The sequence below is a fragment of the Odocoileus virginianus genome, chromosome 12 (assembly GCF_023699985.2).
Source record: "Odocoileus virginianus isolate 20LAN1187 ecotype Illinois chromosome 12, Ovbor_1.2, whole genome shotgun sequence".
NCBI lineage: Eukaryota > Metazoa > Chordata > Mammalia > Artiodactyla > Cervidae > Odocoileus > Odocoileus virginianus.
The window spans coordinates 17,225,436-17,247,733 of record NC_069685.1 but is presented as its reverse complement, the minus strand read 5'-3'; the positions used below and the strand labels follow the sequence as shown (position 1 = coordinate 17,247,733).

Here is a 22,298-nt window from a genome sequence, read left to right as displayed (position 1 = left end):
TCTCCTTTCCTAGGGCTTCTGGTTCTCTGTCGTTCCCCTCATTCTATTAAGGCATGCCATGTCCTCCTCGCCAGAGTCCCTGAATTTCCAAACTATGCGATCGAACAGAAAACCGCCCAAACTCCAGTCTTGTTATCAGAAAACAAAACTCCTCACAAAAAGCAATATTTTTGCACATTTTGGAACTTTTCTATGACTTAGTGTATGGTAGGTTTCCTCGGAAAACTCTCAGTGATCCAGAGAATCCTCTTTAAGGCTGGGTGATCTCGTCTATTAACATTTTCCTGAGATATATGGCTGAAGACAACTGTGTGTGCTCCGTAATATTCAACGGCTACATCATCGTCACCCAGGCAGAAGACATAACTTGGGCACAGTGGGTTATACTCTCATGAGAGAGGCCATCTAGTACCAGCTCCTGGGTTCAAGGCCACCAACCGGCCCTCCTGTGATCTTCTCTTGGGTCGCCGGACTTGGGCACTTGAGTCCCGCGGATATCGGAACGCTGCTTCGGCGCCTAACGAAATTCTCCGCGCGAAGGCGGCGGGCGGCCTCGAACTCCCGCCTGCTCTCTGACAACCCTGCTCCTGCCCAGACTCAAGTTCCGCGCGGCCTGGAGCTCGTCTCTAAGGGTTTCCCGCGCCCAGCGGGCTTCTGGCGGCGCCTCGCGCCCCTCAGCCCTGGTCGCTGTCTCATCTCCCCCGACCCCGAGCGTCCGAAAGAAGCAGGGAACGCGGCCGACTCCGCGGCCCCCAGCTGCAAAGCCGAGAGGACCCGCCTCCACTTCCAAGTCCGGGGAGCCCAAACGAGAAGCCGAGGGTAGCGCCGAACCTTCCGGAGACCTCACACGTCCTTGTCCGGCCCACGGCTGCGTCGAAGCGGGTCTCCCGCCCTCTCGCGAGAGAGGGCCTGGCGGTACCTCCTTCCTTTCAGCTTTCTCTCCCCGCCCCCAGAGTGCTCGCGCGGCTTCCTCCCGGGGGCGGGAGCCTTGGACGTGGCGGGGCCGGGCCAGCCAGGGTACCGGGCCCGGGGCTGTCTGCTCGGCTTCTCAGCAGCCGGCCTTCCGCGCCACCGACAAGCCCCCGACAGGCCCAGTGCCTTCGCGGGTAGACGGGCTCCGGCCTAACTGACGCTGCGGTGGAGGCGTAGGCCGCGCGGAAGGGTCAGCGAGCCTGGACCGGTGGGCACCACACCTGCGCGGGCGGAGGCCGGCGGGAAGGTGCGCACGCGCGCTGCCTGCGGGAGGGCGGTGGCTCCGGGGACGCTGAGCAGCGCAAGCCGCGGGCTGGGCGCGCTGGGTGGCGGTGGCGTAATCTCGCAGCCTCTCAGCCTCTCCTTCCCTCCGCCTCAGTTTGGGGCGGGTCCGGAGAATGGCTTCGGACATAGAGTCGTCGTTCGAGGCGAGCTTCTCATCCAGCGGTGCAGTGTCAGGGGGCTCAGGGTTTCTGCCACCGGCTCGCTCCCGCATCTTCAAGATAATCGTGATTGGCGACTCCAATGTGGGCAAGACGTGCCTGACCTACCGCTTCTGCGCCGGCCGCTTCCCCGACCGCACCGAGGCTACGATCGGGGTGGATTTCCGAGAACGAGCGGTGGAGATTGATGGGGAGCGTATCAAGGTGAGCGGATGGGAGACTGTCGGGAGGAAGGTTATCCCGGGAAGACATGTGGGCTAGCCCCTTCGTGGGTTAATTGCTGGCCCGGTGCAGGGCGTGCGCTTCATCTTTTCTCACGCTGATGTGAAGATGGGAGTTGGGGATTGGAAGGATTTGTATATAGCAAACTTCTAAGGCAGTGTTTCTCAAACTTTATTGTGCGTGAGATTTACCTGGGTTGGTTTGTTTGTTTGTTTTTCCCCCAAGTAAAGGTTCTGGTTTGGTCAGGTCTCCGGTGATGCACTTGCGGCTAGTCAGTGGAGCCCACATTGAGTAGCCTGCAAGTAGATCCGACTTATGGGCTGGGTCTCACGTGTTGGGAGTTCGTGAAGGCCAGAGGAAAAACAGTGAAATTTCTCAAGCATGGGAATTTAGTAAATATTATTTGTTAAACATTCATTTGAGTACTGCCCTAGGTATTGTGGAAGTAAAACCCCCGTTGCCTTTGAGGAAGTACCTAGGTATTCTCTTGCATGCAGTTTTGTTATGGTAGTTTCCGGATGACGTTGAGTTGTTTAGAAAATTATGTTTTCCTGCAGAAACATTCTGTAGTTTGTACTTGGTTCCTCATTGGGTTGCCAGACCACATTCTTGGTCTTTCAAGTCTTAAGTCTCATTGGTGGCTTCTGAGACTGGGTAACACAGAAAAAGTGGAGAAGGTAGTAAACTCAAGGCCACGCCTGGGATTCTCAGGGATTGGAATGGAGGCATTGGAGAATAAGGCTTCAGTGACAGGGCTGAGGCCTTCTGGTAGTGTAAACCTTAGACACACTTCTTCACTGTGACTGATGCTCAGCCACCTGCTCACACAGTCCCTTAAAACAGGTGGTCTCGGGGAACTACTCTGCCTTCCTTATACTGGGTTTATTATTTATTTCTTTTTTGCTTTAAATTAGGATGTTCATCTTTACCTCAGTCCACTGTGAGGGGAAAAAAAATAGGCTTACTTCATTCCCACACCCACATCCTTCACACATGAACAATTTAGCTTTTGGTTCCCCAATCTAGGGGCTTCCCTGGTGGTGCTAGTGGTAAAGAACCCACCTTCCAATGCAGGAGACATAATGAGAGATGGGATCGATCCCTGGGTCAGGAAGATCCCCTAGAGAAGGACATGGCAACCCACTCCAGCATTCATGCCTAGAGAATCCCATGGACAGAGCAGGCTGGTGGGCCATAGTCCATGGGGTCGCAAAAGAGTCGGACACGACTGAAGTGGTGTAGCATAGCATAACGTAATCTCTGGCCCATCTCCCCATCCCCAAAGGGATTTTACTGCCAATGATAGTAAAGGAGAAATAGAGTTGAAAAGGCATCAGTCCTCTGTAGGCTCTCTTGCCTTTTAATCTTAGCTTTAATTTTTCATTGTCCCGTTCAAGCTGGGAATGGTTGTCTTTCAGATGCGCTGTATTAGGGAGTTAAGAAAGATCTGCATACATTGCAAAGAAAAAGGTAGAATAAGAGGCTAAATATTTTCCATCAGAATTAAGTTAGGCCCAGGAACCTCTGGGGGAGGAAAATAATAGGACTTCTGAGGTTAGAGAGGGAGTTTGTTTGGCAGAGGAGTTCTGAGAGAAAGTGCATAGGTTTAGAAGCCCAGCTGGCCTGGCTCAAATCTGAACCTGTGAAAGGGCTTTTTGTCCTTCGTAGGGAGATCAGCATTGCCCAGTTTTCAGTGTAAAGTCTCACATCCCAGGAACCCTTTCGGTCTTAGGCGAATTGGCGTGGTTGGCTAGTCTAGTGGTTAGGCAGTTTCCTTAATCTTTCAGTCTATTTTTCTCATCTGAAAAATTGGGATACTAGTACCCCATCAGGCTCATGTGAGGGTTAGATGAGAACATAAAGAAGGCACTTGGCTCAGAGTCAGTGATCTTGAGAAGGTTCTTTTCCCCTAGCGGTTTAACATTATGATTTCTCTTTGTTATCGTCAGTTCTGTGACTGCGCAACCAGAGAGTGAAACAGAGGTAGAGTAGGGCATAGGCAGGCAGCTGAAGGGGAGGTACTCCCCCCAAATGGAAGAAGGATAGTGACAAAATAGAGGTACTGGAGGCAGGAGAGGAGTTGGGGTTCAGGGACCCTTTACCTGCCTCCAGGTTGCCATTTATACTTTAGTCACAGATGAATGCGTGCAAATTTAAGAGATACTCAGAGCATATTAAACATATGAACAATGTCCAGTGTGTAACATCGAAGGCTTAGCTCCTGAGACTGGTGCTGGTGGTGATAAGTGAAGCAGAACCTCAGATGAGTTGAATCTGGGAGCACAGAGTTGATCCTGCTGGTTGAAAGGAGCAAGGAGAAAACATTTTTCTCTGTGGTTGTCCTTCCTGAGCCTTAGCCTGACCTCATATGTTGATAGGGCCCCTGAGTTGGTATCCTGGTTGGTAGAGACACTGGATTTCTTTTTCTTCTCTCTAAGGCCTTATCCGTTGACTTGTACTTTCAACTGTAAGACTTGAGGTTTTTATTGTGGTCAAAAAGATTACAGATATTTCTGTAATAGAAAAAGATATGAGTATTTTGGTGGGGGAAAAGTTTAAGGTGTTCTTTTGGTGTCTTAAAAAAAATGAGGTGATATAGAAGAGCTTTATTCCATATATTGCTGCTGCTTTTTTATTAACCTATATTATGTCTTAAGTGCTACTGAGATGTTCATATTCTCTCTTTGGAGCATTGTAAGCTTAACCTGAAATGACATTTCTTCTAATTTTTCGTCTTGAGGTGAAAGCTGGAAAGCTCTGTGTTACTTTATTATTTATTAGTAAGTAGGCATTATTTTTACTTGTTTGGTAAAAGTGAGAGGTTGTGTTAAATGTTTTGTGGACTGTAAATTTTTCAGAAAGCATACCTTATAGCAGTGCTGTTTCAGAATCATTTAAAATGTTTTATAAAATGTGATAAAGTCTGTGTTTGCTAATCTGTTCTTAAGTACTATATATGTATAATGGAAAGTGTAAAATCTTTTTTGGAGAATTTTGAAATTTGGATAAAATTATATAAATTCCTTAAATAAAAATACATTTGGTATTTAAATCAAGGTATTTAATCCTTATGCTCCTTCCATCTCTGTGTATCCTCATCATGGCAGCTATTTTCCTCTCATATCAGCATGTGACAATGTCAGACACCGACAGAATCATTAAAACCTAGTGTTGGATTTGATCTCTGTCTCTCACTAGGGATCCTCAGTTTCTATTTGAATATTGGGATAGCTTACCTGTCATTTGTAGTGAATGAGATTTTACATGTTAAATGCAAGATGTTAATATTAACTAAAGAAAAATAATGAGGGCCTCTCCCTCCATAGGTAAATCAAACATTTAATGGGTAAACATTTAATGGAAAGAAGATATTTTGTTGGGCAAAAATAATTATGTTATAGTGCAGGAATCAGCAAACCATGCTTGAGAGCTAAATATGGCCTGCTGCCTGTTTTCTTAATTTCTGTTTTTTTTTTTAAGTGAGGTATGATTGATATACAATACTATGTTAGTTTCAGGTGTCCTACATTGTCATTTGCTATTTGCATACATTATGAAATGATCGCCACTGTAAGTCCAGAAGCCGTCTGTGCCCTGCTGCTTGTTTCTATGTGGCCTGCAAGCTAAGCATGAGTTTTACATTTTCAGGTGACTGGGGAAAAAAGAACCAAAAGAATAGGATTTCATGACAAGTGAAAGTTACATGAAATTTAAATTTCAGTGTCCATAAATAATAAAGTTGTATTGAAACACACCCAGGCTCGTTTGTTTATATGTTGTGCTTGCTTTTGCACCACAGTGGCTGAGTTGAGTAGTTGTGACAGACCATTAGGACTGTGAAGCCTAAGATACTTAGTATTCTCACCCTCTACAGGAAAGTTTGCTGACCCGGATACACTGCATAGATGATCTGCTGTCCTACATAGGGGTAAAATTTATATACCTAAGAAGATGATTGAGGGCAGGAGGAGAAGGGGGCGACAGAGGATGAGATGATTGGATAGCATCATTGACTCATTGGACATGAGCAAACTCTGGGAGATAGCGTAGGACAGGGAAGCCTGGTGTGCTGCATCCATGGGGTCACAGAGAGCTGGACACGACTGAGCAACTGAACAACCACCACAACAGAAAGATGACTCGCAAAACCAGGCAGTCGGTGACTGCCAGGTTATTTTTGGATGTTAGTGGAGGGCTCATTCTCACTGGAGGGATATTTTGATGAGTAACATTAGTGGGATGCTCCAACAGGACTAAAGGTTCCATGCAAAAGTGGCAAGTGAGAAGAATTGCATAGGTGTTGATAGCAACATTTCTGAAGAGTTTCTGAACAGCTAGAATCTAGATTTCATTTTGTATGTGTGCTAAAAAGTCCAAGTGTTTTAGGAAGATAAATGTGGCCGCGATTGAGGATGAATCCTGAGTGAGCCTGGATCTGCCCCTTGATGGACTGGTTTTCTGTCTGCATTCTCTCCTTTAATAGACTCTTGACTTTGGGTATGACATCTATGAAGATAACTTTCAAAGCTTTGTTTGGCCCAGCCCTCACTCCTCATCTGTCACTTTGTGTTCCCTCTTGTTTTGTAGACATGGCTATTTGGGTAAGCCCTCCTTCCCCTCAAAATTCTGAGGTGGGTTCATCTTTCCTCTCAAATCTGCCTCTTCTGTTTCTCCTCTGTGTGACCTACATGGTCCTGATGTTGTCCTCCTCATCCTGGAGGCCTCACTATTCTCTCTCCTTTGCTTCCCAAATCCAGTTAGTTTTCTACATGGATGACTTCTCTCATGCATTCTTCCTTCAAAATCCTAGTTCGTCTTTTTCACCCCTATACAATGGAATACTCCTCACCCATAAAAAGGAACAAAATTGTGCCATTTGCAGAGATGTGGATGGATCTGAAGACTGTCATACAGTATGAAGTAAGTCAGAAAGAGAAAAACAAATAACATATATTAACACATATATGTGGAATCTAGAAAAATGGTACTGATGAGCCTATTTGCAAAGCAGATGGGGACTTCAGTTCAGCCGCTCAGTCATGTCTGACTCTTGGTGACCCCATGAATTGCAGCACGCCAGGCCTCGCTGTCCATCACCAACTCCCAGAGTTTACTCAAACTCATGTCCATTGAGTCGGTGATGCCATCCAGCCATCTCATCCTCTGTCAGCCCCTTCTCCTCCTGCCCCCAATCCCTCCCAGAATCAGGGTCTTTTCCAATGAGTTAACTCTTCGCATGAGGTGGCCAAAGTATTGGAGTTTCAGCTTCAGCATCAGTTCATCTTTTTTATGCTCCGCTCTATTGTAGCACCTCAACTCATCTCCCAACCCCAGCCCTCAATTAATTTGTTTTATACATTGTTGCCAAAATGCCAGATTAATGTTACCCTTTAGGGAGAGTAATCTCCCCTGCCTCAGATGCCCAGAGTAGTTCTCCATTGTGCTGTAAAAAGTTCCAACTTTTAAAATAAACATAAGACCTTCCTTCGCTTGCTCCAGACTGCTTTTCTAACTTAACTTTCCCCCCCATTAATTCCCTTTGAGTACCTGTAGTCCAGCCAGTCATTTGCTTATCCCTATGTTTTCCTGTTGCATTTCCCACTCTGCCTGGAATAACCTCCCTTCCCATGTTTCACCACCTGTAATTCTTCCTGATAAACCTCAGTGTGTTTCTGTCAGGAATCTCCCTGCTTCATTCTCCTTCCTGTTTCTTCTTTCTCTCAACTTCCTTTAGCACCTTACCTGAGTCTTTAAATCTTTGCTGTTTGTACAGTGTGTGTGTCTGCCTCCTTTATTAGGTCTTATTCAGTTTTATTCAGGCCAGAGTCCATGTCTGATAATTCCATAGACATCCTTAGCTCCATGTCTGATAATTCCATAGACGTCCATAGCTCCGTTTCTAAACTATATAGGACTCGGATGAGTGTTGCATATATTGGAAACAGATCAGTTGGTAGCTTGCTCTGGAAATCCAGAATTGGGGTAATGAGGGAAACTAATAGAAAGAAACAGATGACACAAGAGATATTTTGATGATAAAGCCAAAAGGCTTCAGTAACTGGCTTTTTGTGAAGAAGAGGAGGAGGACGCAGATGGCTGAGGTTGTGGGTCTGATTGATTGAAGGCAGGTAGTGTCTTTAGTGGAGATAAGGAATATGGACTTCCCTGGTGTCTCAGACGATAAAGCGTCTGCCTGCAATACGGGAGACCTGGGTTCAATCCCTGGGTCAGGAAGATCTCCTGGAGAAGGAAATGGCAACCCACTCCAGTATTCTTGCCTGGGAAATCCCCTGGACAGAGGAGCCTCTTGGATTACAGTCATGGGGTCACAAAGAGTCAGACACAACTGAGCGACTTCACTTTCACTTTCATGGAAGATTGATTTTTGAGAGGCTCTGTAAAAAAAAATTTTGTGTTAATCACTTCTTTGTTGAGATGGTGTAGTATTCAAGTGGAAATGTTGGATTGGCAGCTAGAAGTGTGGAACTGGAGGAAATAATCATGACTATGAAGATGAAGTTGGGGAGCATAGGTAGATGAAGACAAAACGCCCAGTGTAGTTAACATGCTTAGATAGTGAACTAGAACTTGGCTTCATAATGTAATGAAGAGGATATACCATGAATGCTGAACCCAAATAGAAATCAGATATCTTATTTATCCTTCTCCATTGTTTTGTCTTGATCTTTATTAAAAGTAATCCAATGTTTATAAGTCAAAGAGTATTTTATAAGACATCTTACACCTTACCTGACTAGAATTAAATTGAGAATTCATCTTACAAGTGGTGATGGTGCAATATTGTAAAGTAATTAGCCTCCAATTAAAATTTTAAAAAATTTAAAAAAAGAAGTGATGGTGGTTAGCAAGATACCAAATTGGTCCTCTTGATTTGATTTGCACTGGAATTCAGTGAAAGGGAGTATTGACAGTTGGGGTACCCTAAAAATGAATCTTAATCTAAATCTTAATCTTAATCTTAGCTCAGAAAACTGGGATATTTGGGTCTGCGGTGGTTTGGTCTTGGGTCCTGTATGGTATGAGCAGTTTCCATTTTCACAGACCCAAGCCATTCCACTATCTGAAGAATCCCTGGAACCAGGCCAGAGCTCCCGTTCTTCCAGCCTGATCAGAAGCCTGTGATTCTTATAGCTCTTCTTTGAAAAGTAGCAACATTGGTGTTTGTACTCAGATGTGAGATATGATGGAATTATTAATTTTCCAGGGATCTTTCATCAATAGTTAAAATCTTTTGTTTTAGAGTCTGTGTCAGCTTTCTGTACTCAAATTAGCTTAAGCAAAATGAGATTTTTTTTTTTCACATAGCTGAAAACTCAGAAGAAAGTACTTCTTTTTCTGTCAGTTCTAATATCAGTACTAAAATGAAGACTCAGTAATTCTGCTTGGGGATTGTGACATATGCCCACCCCCAAACTGTGGTGGTGACATGGGTGTGGGGATGGGTCACATGCCTGGCTGGGTGTTCATGTGAATTGAAGGCAGGGGAGGGGTGGTTCCCCAAGGAAAATGAGATGCTATTAACAGCACCCGGTGAAGAGCCAACTCACTGGAAAAGACCCTGATGGGGGTAAATATTGAGTGCAGGAGAAGACGGCGAAGGAGGATGAGATGGTTGGATGGCATCACTGACTTAATAGACATGAGTCTGAGCAAACTCTGGGAGATGGTGAAGTACAGGGAAGCCTGGTGTGCTATAGTCCATGGGGTCGCAGAGAGTCGGACATAACTTAAAGACTGAAAAATGAACAGTAAACAGAGTTGGGGTTATATGCTGGACTGGGATGGAGAAGGCAACAGCACCCACTCCAGTACTCTCACCTGGAAAATCCCATGGACAGAGGAGCCTGGTGGGCTGCGGTCCATGGGGTCGCGAAGAGTCAGACACGACTGAGCAACTTCACTTTCACTTTTCACTTTCATGCATTGGAGAAGGAAATGGCAACCCACTCCAGTGTTCTTGCCTGGAGAATCCCAGGGACGGCGGAGCCAGGTGGGCTGCCGTCTACGGGGTTGCACAGAGTCGGACTTAGCAGCAGCAGCTAGACTGGGAAAACCAACACTCATCCATAATAGAATCACTTGGCCCAGGTTTAAATCCTGGCTGTAAGACCATAGTAGCACAGCTCTTTCAACCATCTTGGAGCCTGTGGAGGCCTGCTGGGAACAGGACTTCTAGCATAACTCTTAATAATTTGTCTGGAAGACTGTGGTCCAAGGCCAGTTTTGCCAGCTATGAGCAGGGTCTCTGGACCCAGAGGGAGCATATAGCCCTTTGTAAAATTGAAGACATTTGTGTTCAAGATGAAACTGAATTCTGTCTAGGCAAGAGATGTACTTATGTGTACAAAGCAAAAACAGCACAGTAACTTCTGATGGAAAACTTAACAAAAGCAGAGTTAATGTGGGAAAAGGTAACTGGCACTTGTGGAAACAGTGGCATGGTTTGTATCAAATTCTGAAGCAACCTTCTTGTTAAGGTCATTGGAAGCAGAATCCCTATGATGCTGTACCCATCAAGGATTTAAATTTATCAAACAGTAAGTAAATAAAAGTGTGGATTTGTTTAAAAAAAAAAAAAGGCTTCGTAGCATAACTGAATCACTGTGGCGTACCCCTGAAATGAACACAATATTGTAAACCAATTAAATTGTGAACTGTACTTCAATTAAAAACAATCTTAAAAAAGGCTTCATAGTCTCTCTGTGTTCTCAGGTGAGTTACATAACCTTAGTAAACCTCAAATTCCTCATCTACAAGATTGGGTAATTGTTACATTCATTTCAGTTCAGTTCAGTCGCTAAGTCGTGTCCGACTCTTTGCGACCCCATGAATCACAGCACGCCAGGCCTCCCTGTCCATCACCAACTCCCGGAGTTTACTCAAACTCATGCCCATCGAGTCAGTGATGCCATCCAGCCATCTCATCCTCTGTCATCCCCTTCTCCTCCTGCCCCCAATCCCTCCCAGCATCAGGGTCTTTTCCAATGAGTCAACTCTTCACATGAGGTGGCCAAAGTACTGGAGTTTCAGCTTCAGCATCAGGCCCTCCAATGAACACCCAGGACTGATCTCCTTTAGGATGGATTGGTTGGATCTCCTTGCAGTCCAAGGGACTCTCAAGAGTCTTCTCCATCACCACAGTTCAAAAGCATCAATTTTTCGGCGCTCAGCCTTCTTCACAGTCCAACTCTCACATGACCACTGGAAGAACCATAGCCTTGACTAGATGGACCTTTGTTGGCAAAGTAATGTCTCTGCCTTTTAATATGCTATCTAGGTTGGTCATAACTTTCCTTCCAAAGAGTAAGCGTCTTTTAATTTCATGGCTGCCATCACCATCTGCAGTGATTTTGGAGCCCAAAAAAATAAAGTCTGACACTGCTTCCACTGTTTCCCCATCTATGTCCCATCACTTCACTTCATGGGACATAGATGGGGAAACAGTGGACATTAGGGCCACGTATATTAAATAAGATGGTGCTTGTAAAGGACTTAGCATAGTGCCTGGAACATGCTTGGGCTGTGCAAAACCTCAAGTAAATATGAGTAGTTTTAGTTCAGTTCATGTCTGCTCAGTCATGTCTGACTCTTTGCATCCCCATGGATTCCAGCACGCCAGGCTTCCCTGTCCATCACCAACTGACGGAGCTTGCTCAGACTCACGTCTGTCGAGTCGGTGATGCCATCCAACCCTCTCATCCTCTGTCATTCCCTTCTTTTCCTGCCTTTAATCTTTGCTAGCATCAGGGTCTTTTCCATTGAGTCAGTACTTCGCATCAGGTGGCTAAAGTATTAGAGTTTCAACTTCAGCATCAGTCCTTCCAATGAATATTCAGGACTGATTTCCTTTAGGATGGACTGGTTTGATCTCCTTATAGTCCAAGGGACTCTCAAGAGTCTTCCCCAACACCACAGTTCAAAGGCATCAGTTCTTTGAGTGAACACTAATACCTTCAGGAGAGATGGTAATAATGGAAAATGCATAAATAAGCAGAGAAGCATAGGAACAGAGGATAGCTAAGATTGCTGTTTCCTAATTGTGTGTATTCTTTACTCTTAAGACCACAGCTAATGAAAAGAAGATGAGCTCATTATGTTATGTAAATTAGCCCTGATTTTAAGGTTAAAACAGGCTTTTGAAAAGGTGAATGACTGGATCAAGGTCCCACACTGGTGGCTGAGCTGGAATTTATAGCCCAGCTCTTGCTTCCTTTCTCTCCTTGCTGACTTCGTATCTCTTGCATTATGCTGTAATTAAATTCTTCCTTTAAAGTATTTCTAGTCACACAAAATGTGTCACTTCTCCTTGTTAGGGAAGCTAAAATTTATTTTTGAAATTTGCCGTATGGATCTATACGTCAGATGTACAAATTACTATTACAGTATGCTAAAAGGAAAGAGTTCTGTTACAGTGTTACTAATACTAGTCATGATGTTGATTTACATCATCAAGCTATTAATAGAAGCTTTTGTGTAATCATTAGATGATCTTGTATATAGGCTGCTTAGAAGCAAAAATAATAAAAATGTGTTCTTTGAAAGAACAGTGCTGGCTGGAAAGACCCAGAGGGATCAGGTGGAGAGGGAGGTGGGAGGGGGGACTGGGATGGGGAATACATGTAAATCCATGGCTAATTCATTTCAATGTATAACAAAAACTACTGTAATGATGTAAAGTAATTAGCCTCCAACTAATTAAAAAAAAAAAAAAAAAAAGAAAGAACAGTGCTGGGCTTAGTCACTCAGTTGTGTCCTACTCTTTGCGACCCCATGGACTGTAGTCCGCCAGGCTCCTCTGTCCATGGGGATTCTCCAGGCAAGAATACTGGAGTGGGTTACCATGCCCTCCTCCGGGGATATTCCTGCATTGCAGGCAGATTCTTTATTATCTCAGCCACCAGGGAAATCCAAGGATACTGGACTGGGTAGCCTATCCCTTCTCCAGGGGATCTTTCTGACCCAGGAATCAAACCGGGGTCTCTTGCATTGTAGGCGGATTCTTTACCAGCTGAAAGTGAAAAGTGAAAGTGAAAGTCGCTCAGTTGTGTCCGACTCTCTTTGGGACCCCATGGACTATATAGTGCATGGAATTCTCCAGGCGAGAATACTGGAGTGGGTAGCCTTTCCCTTCTCCAGGTAATCTTCCCAACCTAGGTATTGAACCCAGATCTTCTGCATTGTGGGCAGATTCTTTACCAGCTGAACCCCAAGGGAAGCCCAAGAATACTGGAGTGGGTAGCCTATCCCTTCTCCAGCGGATCTTCCCAAACCACGAATCAAACCGGGGTCTCCTACATTGCAGGCGGATTCTTTACCAACTGAGCTGTTACCAGATGAGCTACAATAAAAATGTAGTCTTTGAAAGAACAGGGGAAGAGGAAATTTGATAGCTGATCAAAGAAAGAAAGATCATTTGGGCTAATACTTTATCTTCTTTAGTCAAGCAAAAAAGTATTAAATCAATTTGCCAGATCATTTCTCATTTTGGTAATAAAACTACCAAAAGGAGCTTTCACGAATAGTAAGAAACTTCTCAGGATTTAGCAAACAGGTTGCCATTTGTATTGGTACTTGATACTTGGACTTAAAGTCAGGATTCATGAAATGTTTTAAAAGTATATTTTATGTTGTCTTTTTAATGTCTCAAATGGGAGAATACCCTGTAAAAGCACCTGTGAGCCATTCTCTTTCCTAAGATATTAAGTATCAAATTGGGAAAAATTGCTCTGAAAACACTTCCTAACTTAACATCTGCCAGACAAAAGAGTGTCCCTTCTGTAGTTTCCAAAGTGTCATTTTCTCTTCTTTTCTAAGCATTGTGAACCACTGCACTCAGAGCTAAACCTAAAGACTTTTCTAGGTTATCATAAGGCTTGTTCCCCACTGGGGAGCTATATCTGTCTCTCTCAGTCATGGTTCTCTCAAGCCTTCGTGGCTGACAGTTTTTAGCAGCTGGCCTGTCCTCTCTGCCCTCACCTCAGTGCAGACCTGAAAGGCAGCAGGCGGCATAACAATGTGTCCTAGGCCTTCACTTGTTCTAGTAATTCAGTGAGTGAAATTTTGAAGCTTCCTTTTAAATTCAGTTGACCCTCTGTATCTAAGGGAGAATATTTGGGGGAAAAAAAATTCCCCAAAGCAGAACTTGAATTTGCCCACTGCTGGCAACTGTTTACATAGCATTTACATTGCATTAGGTATTATAAGTAATTTAGAGATGACTTAAAGTGTACAGATGTAAGTTAAATGCAAATATTATGCCATTTTATATAAAGGACTTCAGCATCCGTGGATTTTGGTGTTAGATTTTGGTGGGGGTTCCTGGAACCAGTCCCCCATGGATACTATGAGACAGCAGTATTTCTTTGTAAGTGACTCACTAACATACTATATACTTTAAGGCTCTCTGGTCAAGTGTGAGGAGTTATCCCATACTTCTTCTTTCCTGGAAGTCTTGATATGATCAGAGTGTTTTGGGTAAGATTGATGGGAGGAGGCTTATTGTTGCATCAATCCCAGCTTAAACAAACAAGTATTCTTAAGGATGAATGTCCTCATCATCACCACTTGCATTTATTGAGGACTTTCACAGTTCTGTGAGACAGGTCTAAATTCTGCATGATTTTTTTTAAACTTCAGTTTGTTAAAACAAATGTAATTTTTTACAGAAAACAGAAAAGTAGAAATAAAGGGGGGAATTTGGCTTAAATGCAACCATTTTAAAAATTACTTTTAATTGGAGGATAGTTGTTTTCCACTCTTGTGTTGTTTTCCACCTTAGGTCGGTAAGAGTCAGCCGTAGGTAATATATACACGTCCCCTCCCTCCCACCTCCCTCCCACCTCCCGCCCTCTAGGCTGTCACAGTGTGCTAGGCTCAGCTCCCTGCGCTATCCAGCAGATTCCCACTAGCTGTCTGTTCCACACACGGTAATGTATGTATTCCAGTGTATTTCAGTCCTGCTCTCTCAATTTGTCCCACCCCGTCCTTCCCTTTCTGTGTCCATGAGTCCGTTCTCTACGAAAGACAGCCACTGTTCATGTTTTGGTCTGTTACCTTCTTGTGTACTTTTTATTGTTTTAACTTAAATATGTACTCTGCATTATAAATCATTCTTCATCAATGAAATGAATTATGGATATCTGAGCTGGGAAAATGTTATTAAAAGAGGAAGTGAGTTCCAGTTCTTTGGACGGCTTTTATATAGATCATCCAAGTCATTCCCAAAATATCTTTCTGAATGTTAAAGATACAGTTTGAAGTGGGATTTTTTTTCATTCTAAAAAAAACATATATTTAAGATTTATGCTTTGAAAATAGACAATTTAGTGGTTTTTAGTGTGTTCACAGCCTGTGTTATGTCATCACTTACGAATTCCAGAACATCTCACCAGTCCAGAAAGAAACCGCTTACCCATTATCAGTCACTCCTCATTCTTCCCGTTCCTTCAGATCCTGGCAACCACGAATCTATTTACTATCTCTGGAGACTTGCCTTATAGTGGAAATTTCATATACATGGAATCTTATGATGCGTGGTCTTTTGTGTCTGGCTTCTTTTACTAAGCATAATGTTCATCCATGTTGTATCATGTGTCAACATTTCATTCCTTTTTATGGCTGAATAATGTTCCATTATATGGATATATATTTTATTTACCCATTCTTAAGTTGGTGGGTATTTGGATTGTTTCCACCTTTTGAAAGTTCAACATGTTAGTGCTCAGTTGTGTCTGACTCTTAGCAACCCCATGGACTGTAACCCGCCAGGCTTCTCTGTCCATGGAATTCTCCAGGCAAGAATACTGGAGCGGGTTGCCACTCCCTTCTCCAGGGGATCTTTCCAACCCAGGGATTGAGCCAGGGTCTCCTGCATTGCAGGCGGATTCTTTACCAATATAGTGTAAATGTAACTTTTACATGCAGTAGGAAACCAGAAAATTCATGTGACTTGCTTTATTGTGATATTTGCTTTATTGCAGTGGTCTGGAACTGAATCCGCAGTATCTCCAGGATATGCCTTATATTATATTTCTACCTTGAACAAAGTTAGACTTAGGAAGAAAGGGAGACTATTTCAAAAATGGATACACTTGAACTAAGAAGAGCTACCATTAAAAAAAAAAATAGATGAAAAAAATCAGAACTGAAAAATTAAGATAGCCTGAGAGTGGTGATCAATATTTCCATCTCTAACCATATTTTTAAAGTGTATTCATTAATTCATTATGTCTTAATTGAGCACTTACTGCCATGTTTCAGCACTTCGTCTTTTATATATGACTTACTTTGGGGGCCGTCTACAGTATACCCTCAGTTTTTCTCTCCTTTGGTATTGCTTTCAGTTCAATCACTCAGTCATGTCCGACTCTGCCATTCCATGGGCTGCAGAATTCTGGGCTTCCCTATCCATCACCAACTCCTGGAGCTTTCTCAAACTCATGTCCATTGAGTCGGTGATCCCATCCAACCATCTCATCCTCTGTCGTCCCCTTCTCTTCCTGCCTTCAGTCTTTCCCAGCATCAGGGTCTTTCCTAATGAGTCAGTTCTTCGCATCAGGTAGCCAAAGTATTGGAGTTTCAGCTTCATCATCAGTCCTTCCAATGAATATTCAGGACTGATTTCTTCTAGGATTGACTGGTGTGATCTCCTTGCAGTCCGAGGGACTCGCAAGAATCTTCTCCAACACCACAGTTCAAAAGCATCAATTCTTTGATGCTCAGTTTTCTTTATAGTCCAACTCTCACATCCATACATGACTACTGGAAACACCATAGCTTGACTAGATGGAGCTTTGTTGGCAAAGTAATATCTCTGCTTTTTAATATGCTGTCTAGGTTGATCATACCTTTTCTTCTAAGGGGCAAGCGTCTTTTAATTTCATGACTGCAGTCCCTATCTGCAGTGATTTTGGAGCCCAAGAAAATAAAGTCTGCCCGTGTTTCCATTGTTTTCCCATCTATTTGCCATGAAGTGATGGGACCAGATGCCATGATCTTAGTTTTTTGAATGTTGAGTTTTAAGCCAGCTTTTTCACTCTCCTCTTTCACTTTCATCAAGAGGCTCTTTGGTTCCTCTTTGCTTTCTGCCCCGAGGGTGGTGTCATCTGCATGTCTGAAGTTATTGATATTCTCTAGAGAAGTCATCTCTGAGAAGGCAATGGCAACCCACTCCAGTACTCTTGCCTGGAAAATCCCATGGACGGAGGAGCCTGGTGGGCTGCAGTCCATGGGGTCGCGAAGAGTCAGACACGACTGAGCGACTTCACTTTCACTTTTCACTTTCATGCATTGGAGAAGGAAATGGCACCCCACTCCAGTGTTCTTGCCTGGAGAATCCCGGGGATGGGAGCCTGGCGGGCTGCCGTCTATGGGGTCGCACAGAGTCAGACACGACTGAAGTGACTTAGCAGCAGTAGCAGCAGCAGAGAAGTCATCTGTTTAGGCTTCCATACTCTGAGTATCTATAAATAATACAAGTCTTTCAGTTAGAAATTATCTAAGGGACTTCTCTGGTGGCACAGTGCATAAGAATCCTCCAGCCAGTGCTGGAGACACAGGTTCAATCCCTGGTCTTGGAACATCTAGATGGGGTAGAGCAGCTCAGCCCGTGTGCCACAATTACTGAAGCCTGCTTACCTAGAGCCGATGCTCTGCAACAAGAAGCCCCCACTTGCTGAAACTAGAGAAAGCCCGTGTGTGATGATAACCCAGCACGGTCAAAAATTAAAAAAAAAAGCTGTCTGAGCATCTCTGTCCCTAGTCTTTTCCATTGTGATTACTACACTCATCATTTACTTTTTTTTAGGAACTAGGCAGAGGCACAATAAATTCCGTGTTTTAAGAGAATCATATGACTTGTATTTAGCTTTAGATATCATTCCCCGCCACCCCGTATTTCCATTGGGAGGTATTGGAATATTTTTATTGGCAGAGATGTTTAGGATAGATAAGTGATTTCCTAGTCATTTAAATTTTTTAAAGGGGCCTGGATTTTGTCAGATGTATATATATGTTGATGTAGAGGCTAGACCCCATGACTTTTCACATCTATCCTAATTCTACTATTTTAAATTACATGAGTGAAAGGCAGGGAAGGGCGTATTGTAACCAGATTTGCAGAAATTAGACACTTAACATGTTTTAAAAATCTGATATCTGTTTCTTTTAGCATTTTAAGATCAATTTTTGAGGTATAATTTTTTCCAAACAAACTTGACTTACTGAATTAAAGTGCTAAATTGAAGTACTTGTTCTGACACTTGTGTTAATCATGAAGTAACTGGACTAGCATCATGACATTTAAATCACATCAGTAACACCAAAAAGGCACTTTAGAAGGGAGCAAAGAAGTATAAGTGAAGAAGTACAGAGGACCATGCAAAGGTAGTGAAAGTTTTTTATGTGTATGACTGGATGGAATTTTCAGTTTTTCTCTCCTTTTTTCCACTTTCAGATCCAGTTATGGGACACAGCGGGGCAAGAACGATTCAGAAAAAGCATGGTCCAGCACTACTATAGAAACGTGCATGCTGTTGTCTTCGTGTATGATATGACCAACATGGCGAGTTTTCACAGCCTGCCGTCTTGGATAGAAGAATGCAAACAGCATTTGCTAGCTACCGATATACCACGGATTCTTGTTGGAAATAAATGTGACTTGAGAAGTGCCATTCAGGTACCCACAGACTTGGCACAAAAATTTGCTGACACACACAGTATGCCTTTGTTTGAAACCTCTGCTAAAAACCCCAATGATAATGACCATGTGGAAGCTATATTTATGACCTTGGCTCATAAGCTTAAGAGCCACAAACCGCTAATGCTTAGTCAACCCCCTGATAACGGAATTACCCTGAAGCCTGAACCAAAGCCTGCAATGACATGCTGGTGCTAAATCACGGTCTTTATTACAGTATCTAATATTGACTAAAGAAATACTTCTGAAGTATGACAGTGATAAGTCATAGAATTTAATCTCAGATACAATGGATCATCCTGACACGTTACTGTTTATCATTGTCATGCTTATTTTTGTATTTTGTGTCTACTTAATCAAGTTTGTCACTGTGACACCACAAGGAAAAAGTTTTCAGGTGAGGTTGAAATGAAGCAATATTAGGATGAATCAGAACATCTTTGCATTGAGAGCGCAAGGAGGAGGCTTCATATGAGAGCATAATGGGATTTTAAGAGTCAGTGATTGTTTAATCCTGTGTTCCTGGAATTGAAAAAATATATTAAGGGTTTAGGGCACTTACTGGTATGTCCTTTGAATAGGAAGTATTCTCAGTAGGATAAAACTGGTATTTGCCTCTCCCTAGAGTTCTTTCTTTGTATTGTTAGTATATTAATTGCATTATTATTGGTACATTTTAAGAGCTAAGACTTCAGATCTGGTAGAAGAAGACCTAGAATGTTTTCTGGTTCTCAGCCCAGAAAGAATGACTTTCCCAAGGTTCTAGATGTTTGATCTTTGTAAACAGTGTCAATCAGGTCTGTAAAAATATCATTGTCATTTTTAAAAAGAGTAATTCTATAAAATATGCAGAAGTAAATCAGATTTTAATGCAAATGAAATGACATAATAAGGTGCTTTATACTTTGTTATATTTAAATAGTAAAAAACTAATTGAAAGATTTGAGAAGTTATAGTTTACGGGAAATAAGTAAACATGGTTCCTGACTGCCACAAGAGACCTTCCAGCTCTGGGCTTTTAGTCGTTTCAGACTGTGTTCTGACATAGGATCTCATGCTCCCCCCATCCCCAATCAACTTAATGCCTAAACGCATTCATCATCTCTCTTCCATTTGAATTGTAACTCTGAGGGCACACCTATAATTGCTGTGAGTCTGCATTTATTTCTGTAATAGAATTGTGTCATAGTATGCTGCTGTTTAGATCTTTAAATCTTATGGTCACAACAAACTACTCCTCCTCAGTATGAAAAATAAATTAGGTATTACAGAATATCTAGTCAATTCCTCAGTGATGGAAAGAATATTTCAGAAAGTATTTTACCCTAAATACTTTTGTTTTGAATGTAAGAGTTTGCACATAGGAAATAATAAGCTTGCATATGACGCTATTACATGAATGGAATGTAAGCCATGAACTCTAACTGAAGTGTGCACATTCACTAATTCTGAAAGATTGCTGAATTTACCATTCTAGAGGACATTAAGCCGAAAGGTGATTATACATAAAATATTTTCAGAATGTGGGAAACCAATGAAATATGTGATCTAATCTAGTTTAGAATTTTTTACTTAATCATGGTGGTCCTGGTTGAGTAATTTAGTTATAAAAACAAGATAATTCTATTAAATAAACTAACTGAAAATAATAATTAAGGGAAATAATTATTCTATTTTAAACACTAGACCTTAAGGAAAAAGAAATTGTATTTGTTTTTAATGAGATGAATCCATTTTTCTTATCATGCTAGAATTAAAAGTGGTTTGACTTTATCTAAATTGATATTAATTTGTAACTATTTTTATAGCAAAACAATGACAGCTGTTATCATTGTTGTGGGTGTTAACAGTTTTTTAAAGAAGGGAATCTGTTTATTGCTTATCAAAACATTTTCTAAAGTGGGGGAAGAAAGTTTACAGACTTTCCAAGCACATTTATGTTTTTTCAATGCTGTTATTAATATTTTTTTTTAAGTAATTTAACTTTATTTCTTTTTGTAAGGAGTGAGTAGTAAGTATCCTTTCAAGTTCTCTGAAAGGACTTATTTTTTCCACTTTAATATTTATTAATTTAAAAATATTTGTATCCCATTCGTGGTGATTTGTTTTCATTTTTAAAAGGAACATACTTATCAGTTGAATGGGGATGAAACTTTTAGATATTTTCCAAAATATTTATAAAACACCAACTATTGACAAATCACTTCCAAAATGGTGGCTATTATTAATTTTTTAATGCACAAGTCACAAGTTTTATAACTCCTGTGTGAGTTTGTTTTAATGGTGTCCTTTAGTTGAAAACTTTAGATATGTTTTGGAAAAGTCATAGTTTGGGAGAACACCAAAGGAAGCTAATCCAGGCTATAATAAAGTTAGTTCATAATGACAGTATGTTGCTAATGCATTTCTTCTTGAAATCTAAACGAGAGTTAAATAATTTTGTTGTGGAGTAGTGTCACTGTAATTTTGCCCTCATGAAGTTCAATAAACCAGCTTTGACATAAGGAAATTGTAGCTTATTTTCTTTCTTTGGTTGAGTAGAAAATAAAGCCAAAAAAAAAAAAAAAGTCTTTTTTCCCCTTGGCTTCTAGGTAATGTGTAATATATTAAACAAACAAAAACACTCACTTGGAAATTTATTTGGGAATACATTCGAGGTTAAACAAGTTTTCAGGCAAAAACCCTAAGTTTTAAAATGAGCTGATAGGGTAGATTTTTTTTGTGAGGCTAAGTAGTCCACCTTGTTTAAGAACAAACACTTCAGTGCAATTGGCAGATACCACAAGAGTGATTGACATTTCTAGATTTAGAGGTCAAAGGATTTAGAAGAATGAATAAGTATAAAATGTGTGAGAAGGAAGATGTGGCAAGTGTGAAATTAGTCTCTATATTCAGATAACTGATTTAGGAGATTGTGGACCGGGGCTTGGGGCCTCTGAAGTTCATACTGCTTTCCCTGGTCAGTTTATCTCGTTTATGTTCCTCTTCTGTTCAAACACAAAATTACATTATTCATGAAAGACTGCTTTTTTAATTGAATAATAAGACAATAGGTTGGTCTTTTGGGGGCAAACTTACTAGAGCCTGTGTATGTGCATGTTCAGTCACTCAGTCGTGCCATACTCTTTGCGACCCCCTGGAATGTAGCCTGCCAGGCACCTCTGTCCATGGGATTTTCCAGGCAAGAATACTAGAGAGGGTTGCCATTTCCTCTAACGGGATCAGTCTTCCTGACCCAGGGATCAAATGTGAGTCTCCTGCCTCTCCTGCATTTCCAAGTGGATTCTTTACCACTGTGCCACCTGGGAAGCCTGCATGGCAAACGCTGATTCACTTTGTTTGCTGAAATAACCTGACTTATCAAACATTTGTCAAGTACCTGCTATGCACTTTCCAGTTGTGTTAGGCGGTGAGCTGCATAGATGAACAAGATTGTCCTTGAAGAACTTAGGAAATAATACATAAACCAGTAGGAATTCTACAATGTCATGTGGTAGATACAAAGGACAATGAGCACAGAAATGGCATGACCTCGTGGCTCTGATGCAGAGGAGTGAGTGTGTGGTGAAATGAAGGGGTAGTCAGAACACTGGGAAATGAAACCGGCAAGGCAGGGTGTGGTTGAACCTCCAAGTTGCCATGTGTAGTGGAATTCAGACTGACTTGCGTGCAGGTATCAGAAGCTCAGTTCACATCAGCCTACAAGGGGGCGTTTATTGCCAGAGTCTGACTTGTCTGACTTTGGGTCCAGCTTCATCCTTGTCCTGGAGTCTAAAGAAGAGCTGGGATGGAGCAGTTTCCCACCTGTGGGTTCAACTCGCTGCATACCTTCATTCTCTCTCTCCACACCTTCATTCTGTCTCTCCTTTATTACTGGGTTTCTCCACTTTTCTGGTTCACTTGGCAGAAAACATGGCCACTGACCGCCTCTGAGCTTTTGCATG

General features: G+C 42.2%; 1 protein-coding gene across 2 annotated transcripts; it reads left to right on the top strand.

Annotated features, from left to right (window-relative positions):
- The first annotated feature begins 978 nt into the window (after positions 1-978).
- RAB33B (RAB33B, member RAS oncogene family) lies at positions 979-20,863 on the top strand. Of its 2 annotated transcripts, XM_070474841.1 has the most exons (3): positions 979-1,219; positions 1,352-1,619; positions 18,112-20,863. In XM_070474841.1, the coding sequence occupies exons 2-3, from the start codon at positions 1,371-1,373 to the stop codon at positions 18,550-18,552; spliced, it is 690 nt and encodes a 229-aa protein (XP_070330942.1). In that variant the 5' UTR covers positions 979-1,219; positions 1,352-1,370; the 3' UTR covers positions 18,553-20,863. The 2 variants fall into 2 exon arrangements, with proteins under 2 accessions (XP_070330942.1, XP_020758646.2); XM_020902987.2 differs by having other exon boundaries at positions 985-1,619.
- The last annotated feature ends 1,435 nt before the right edge of the window (positions 20,864-22,298 follow it).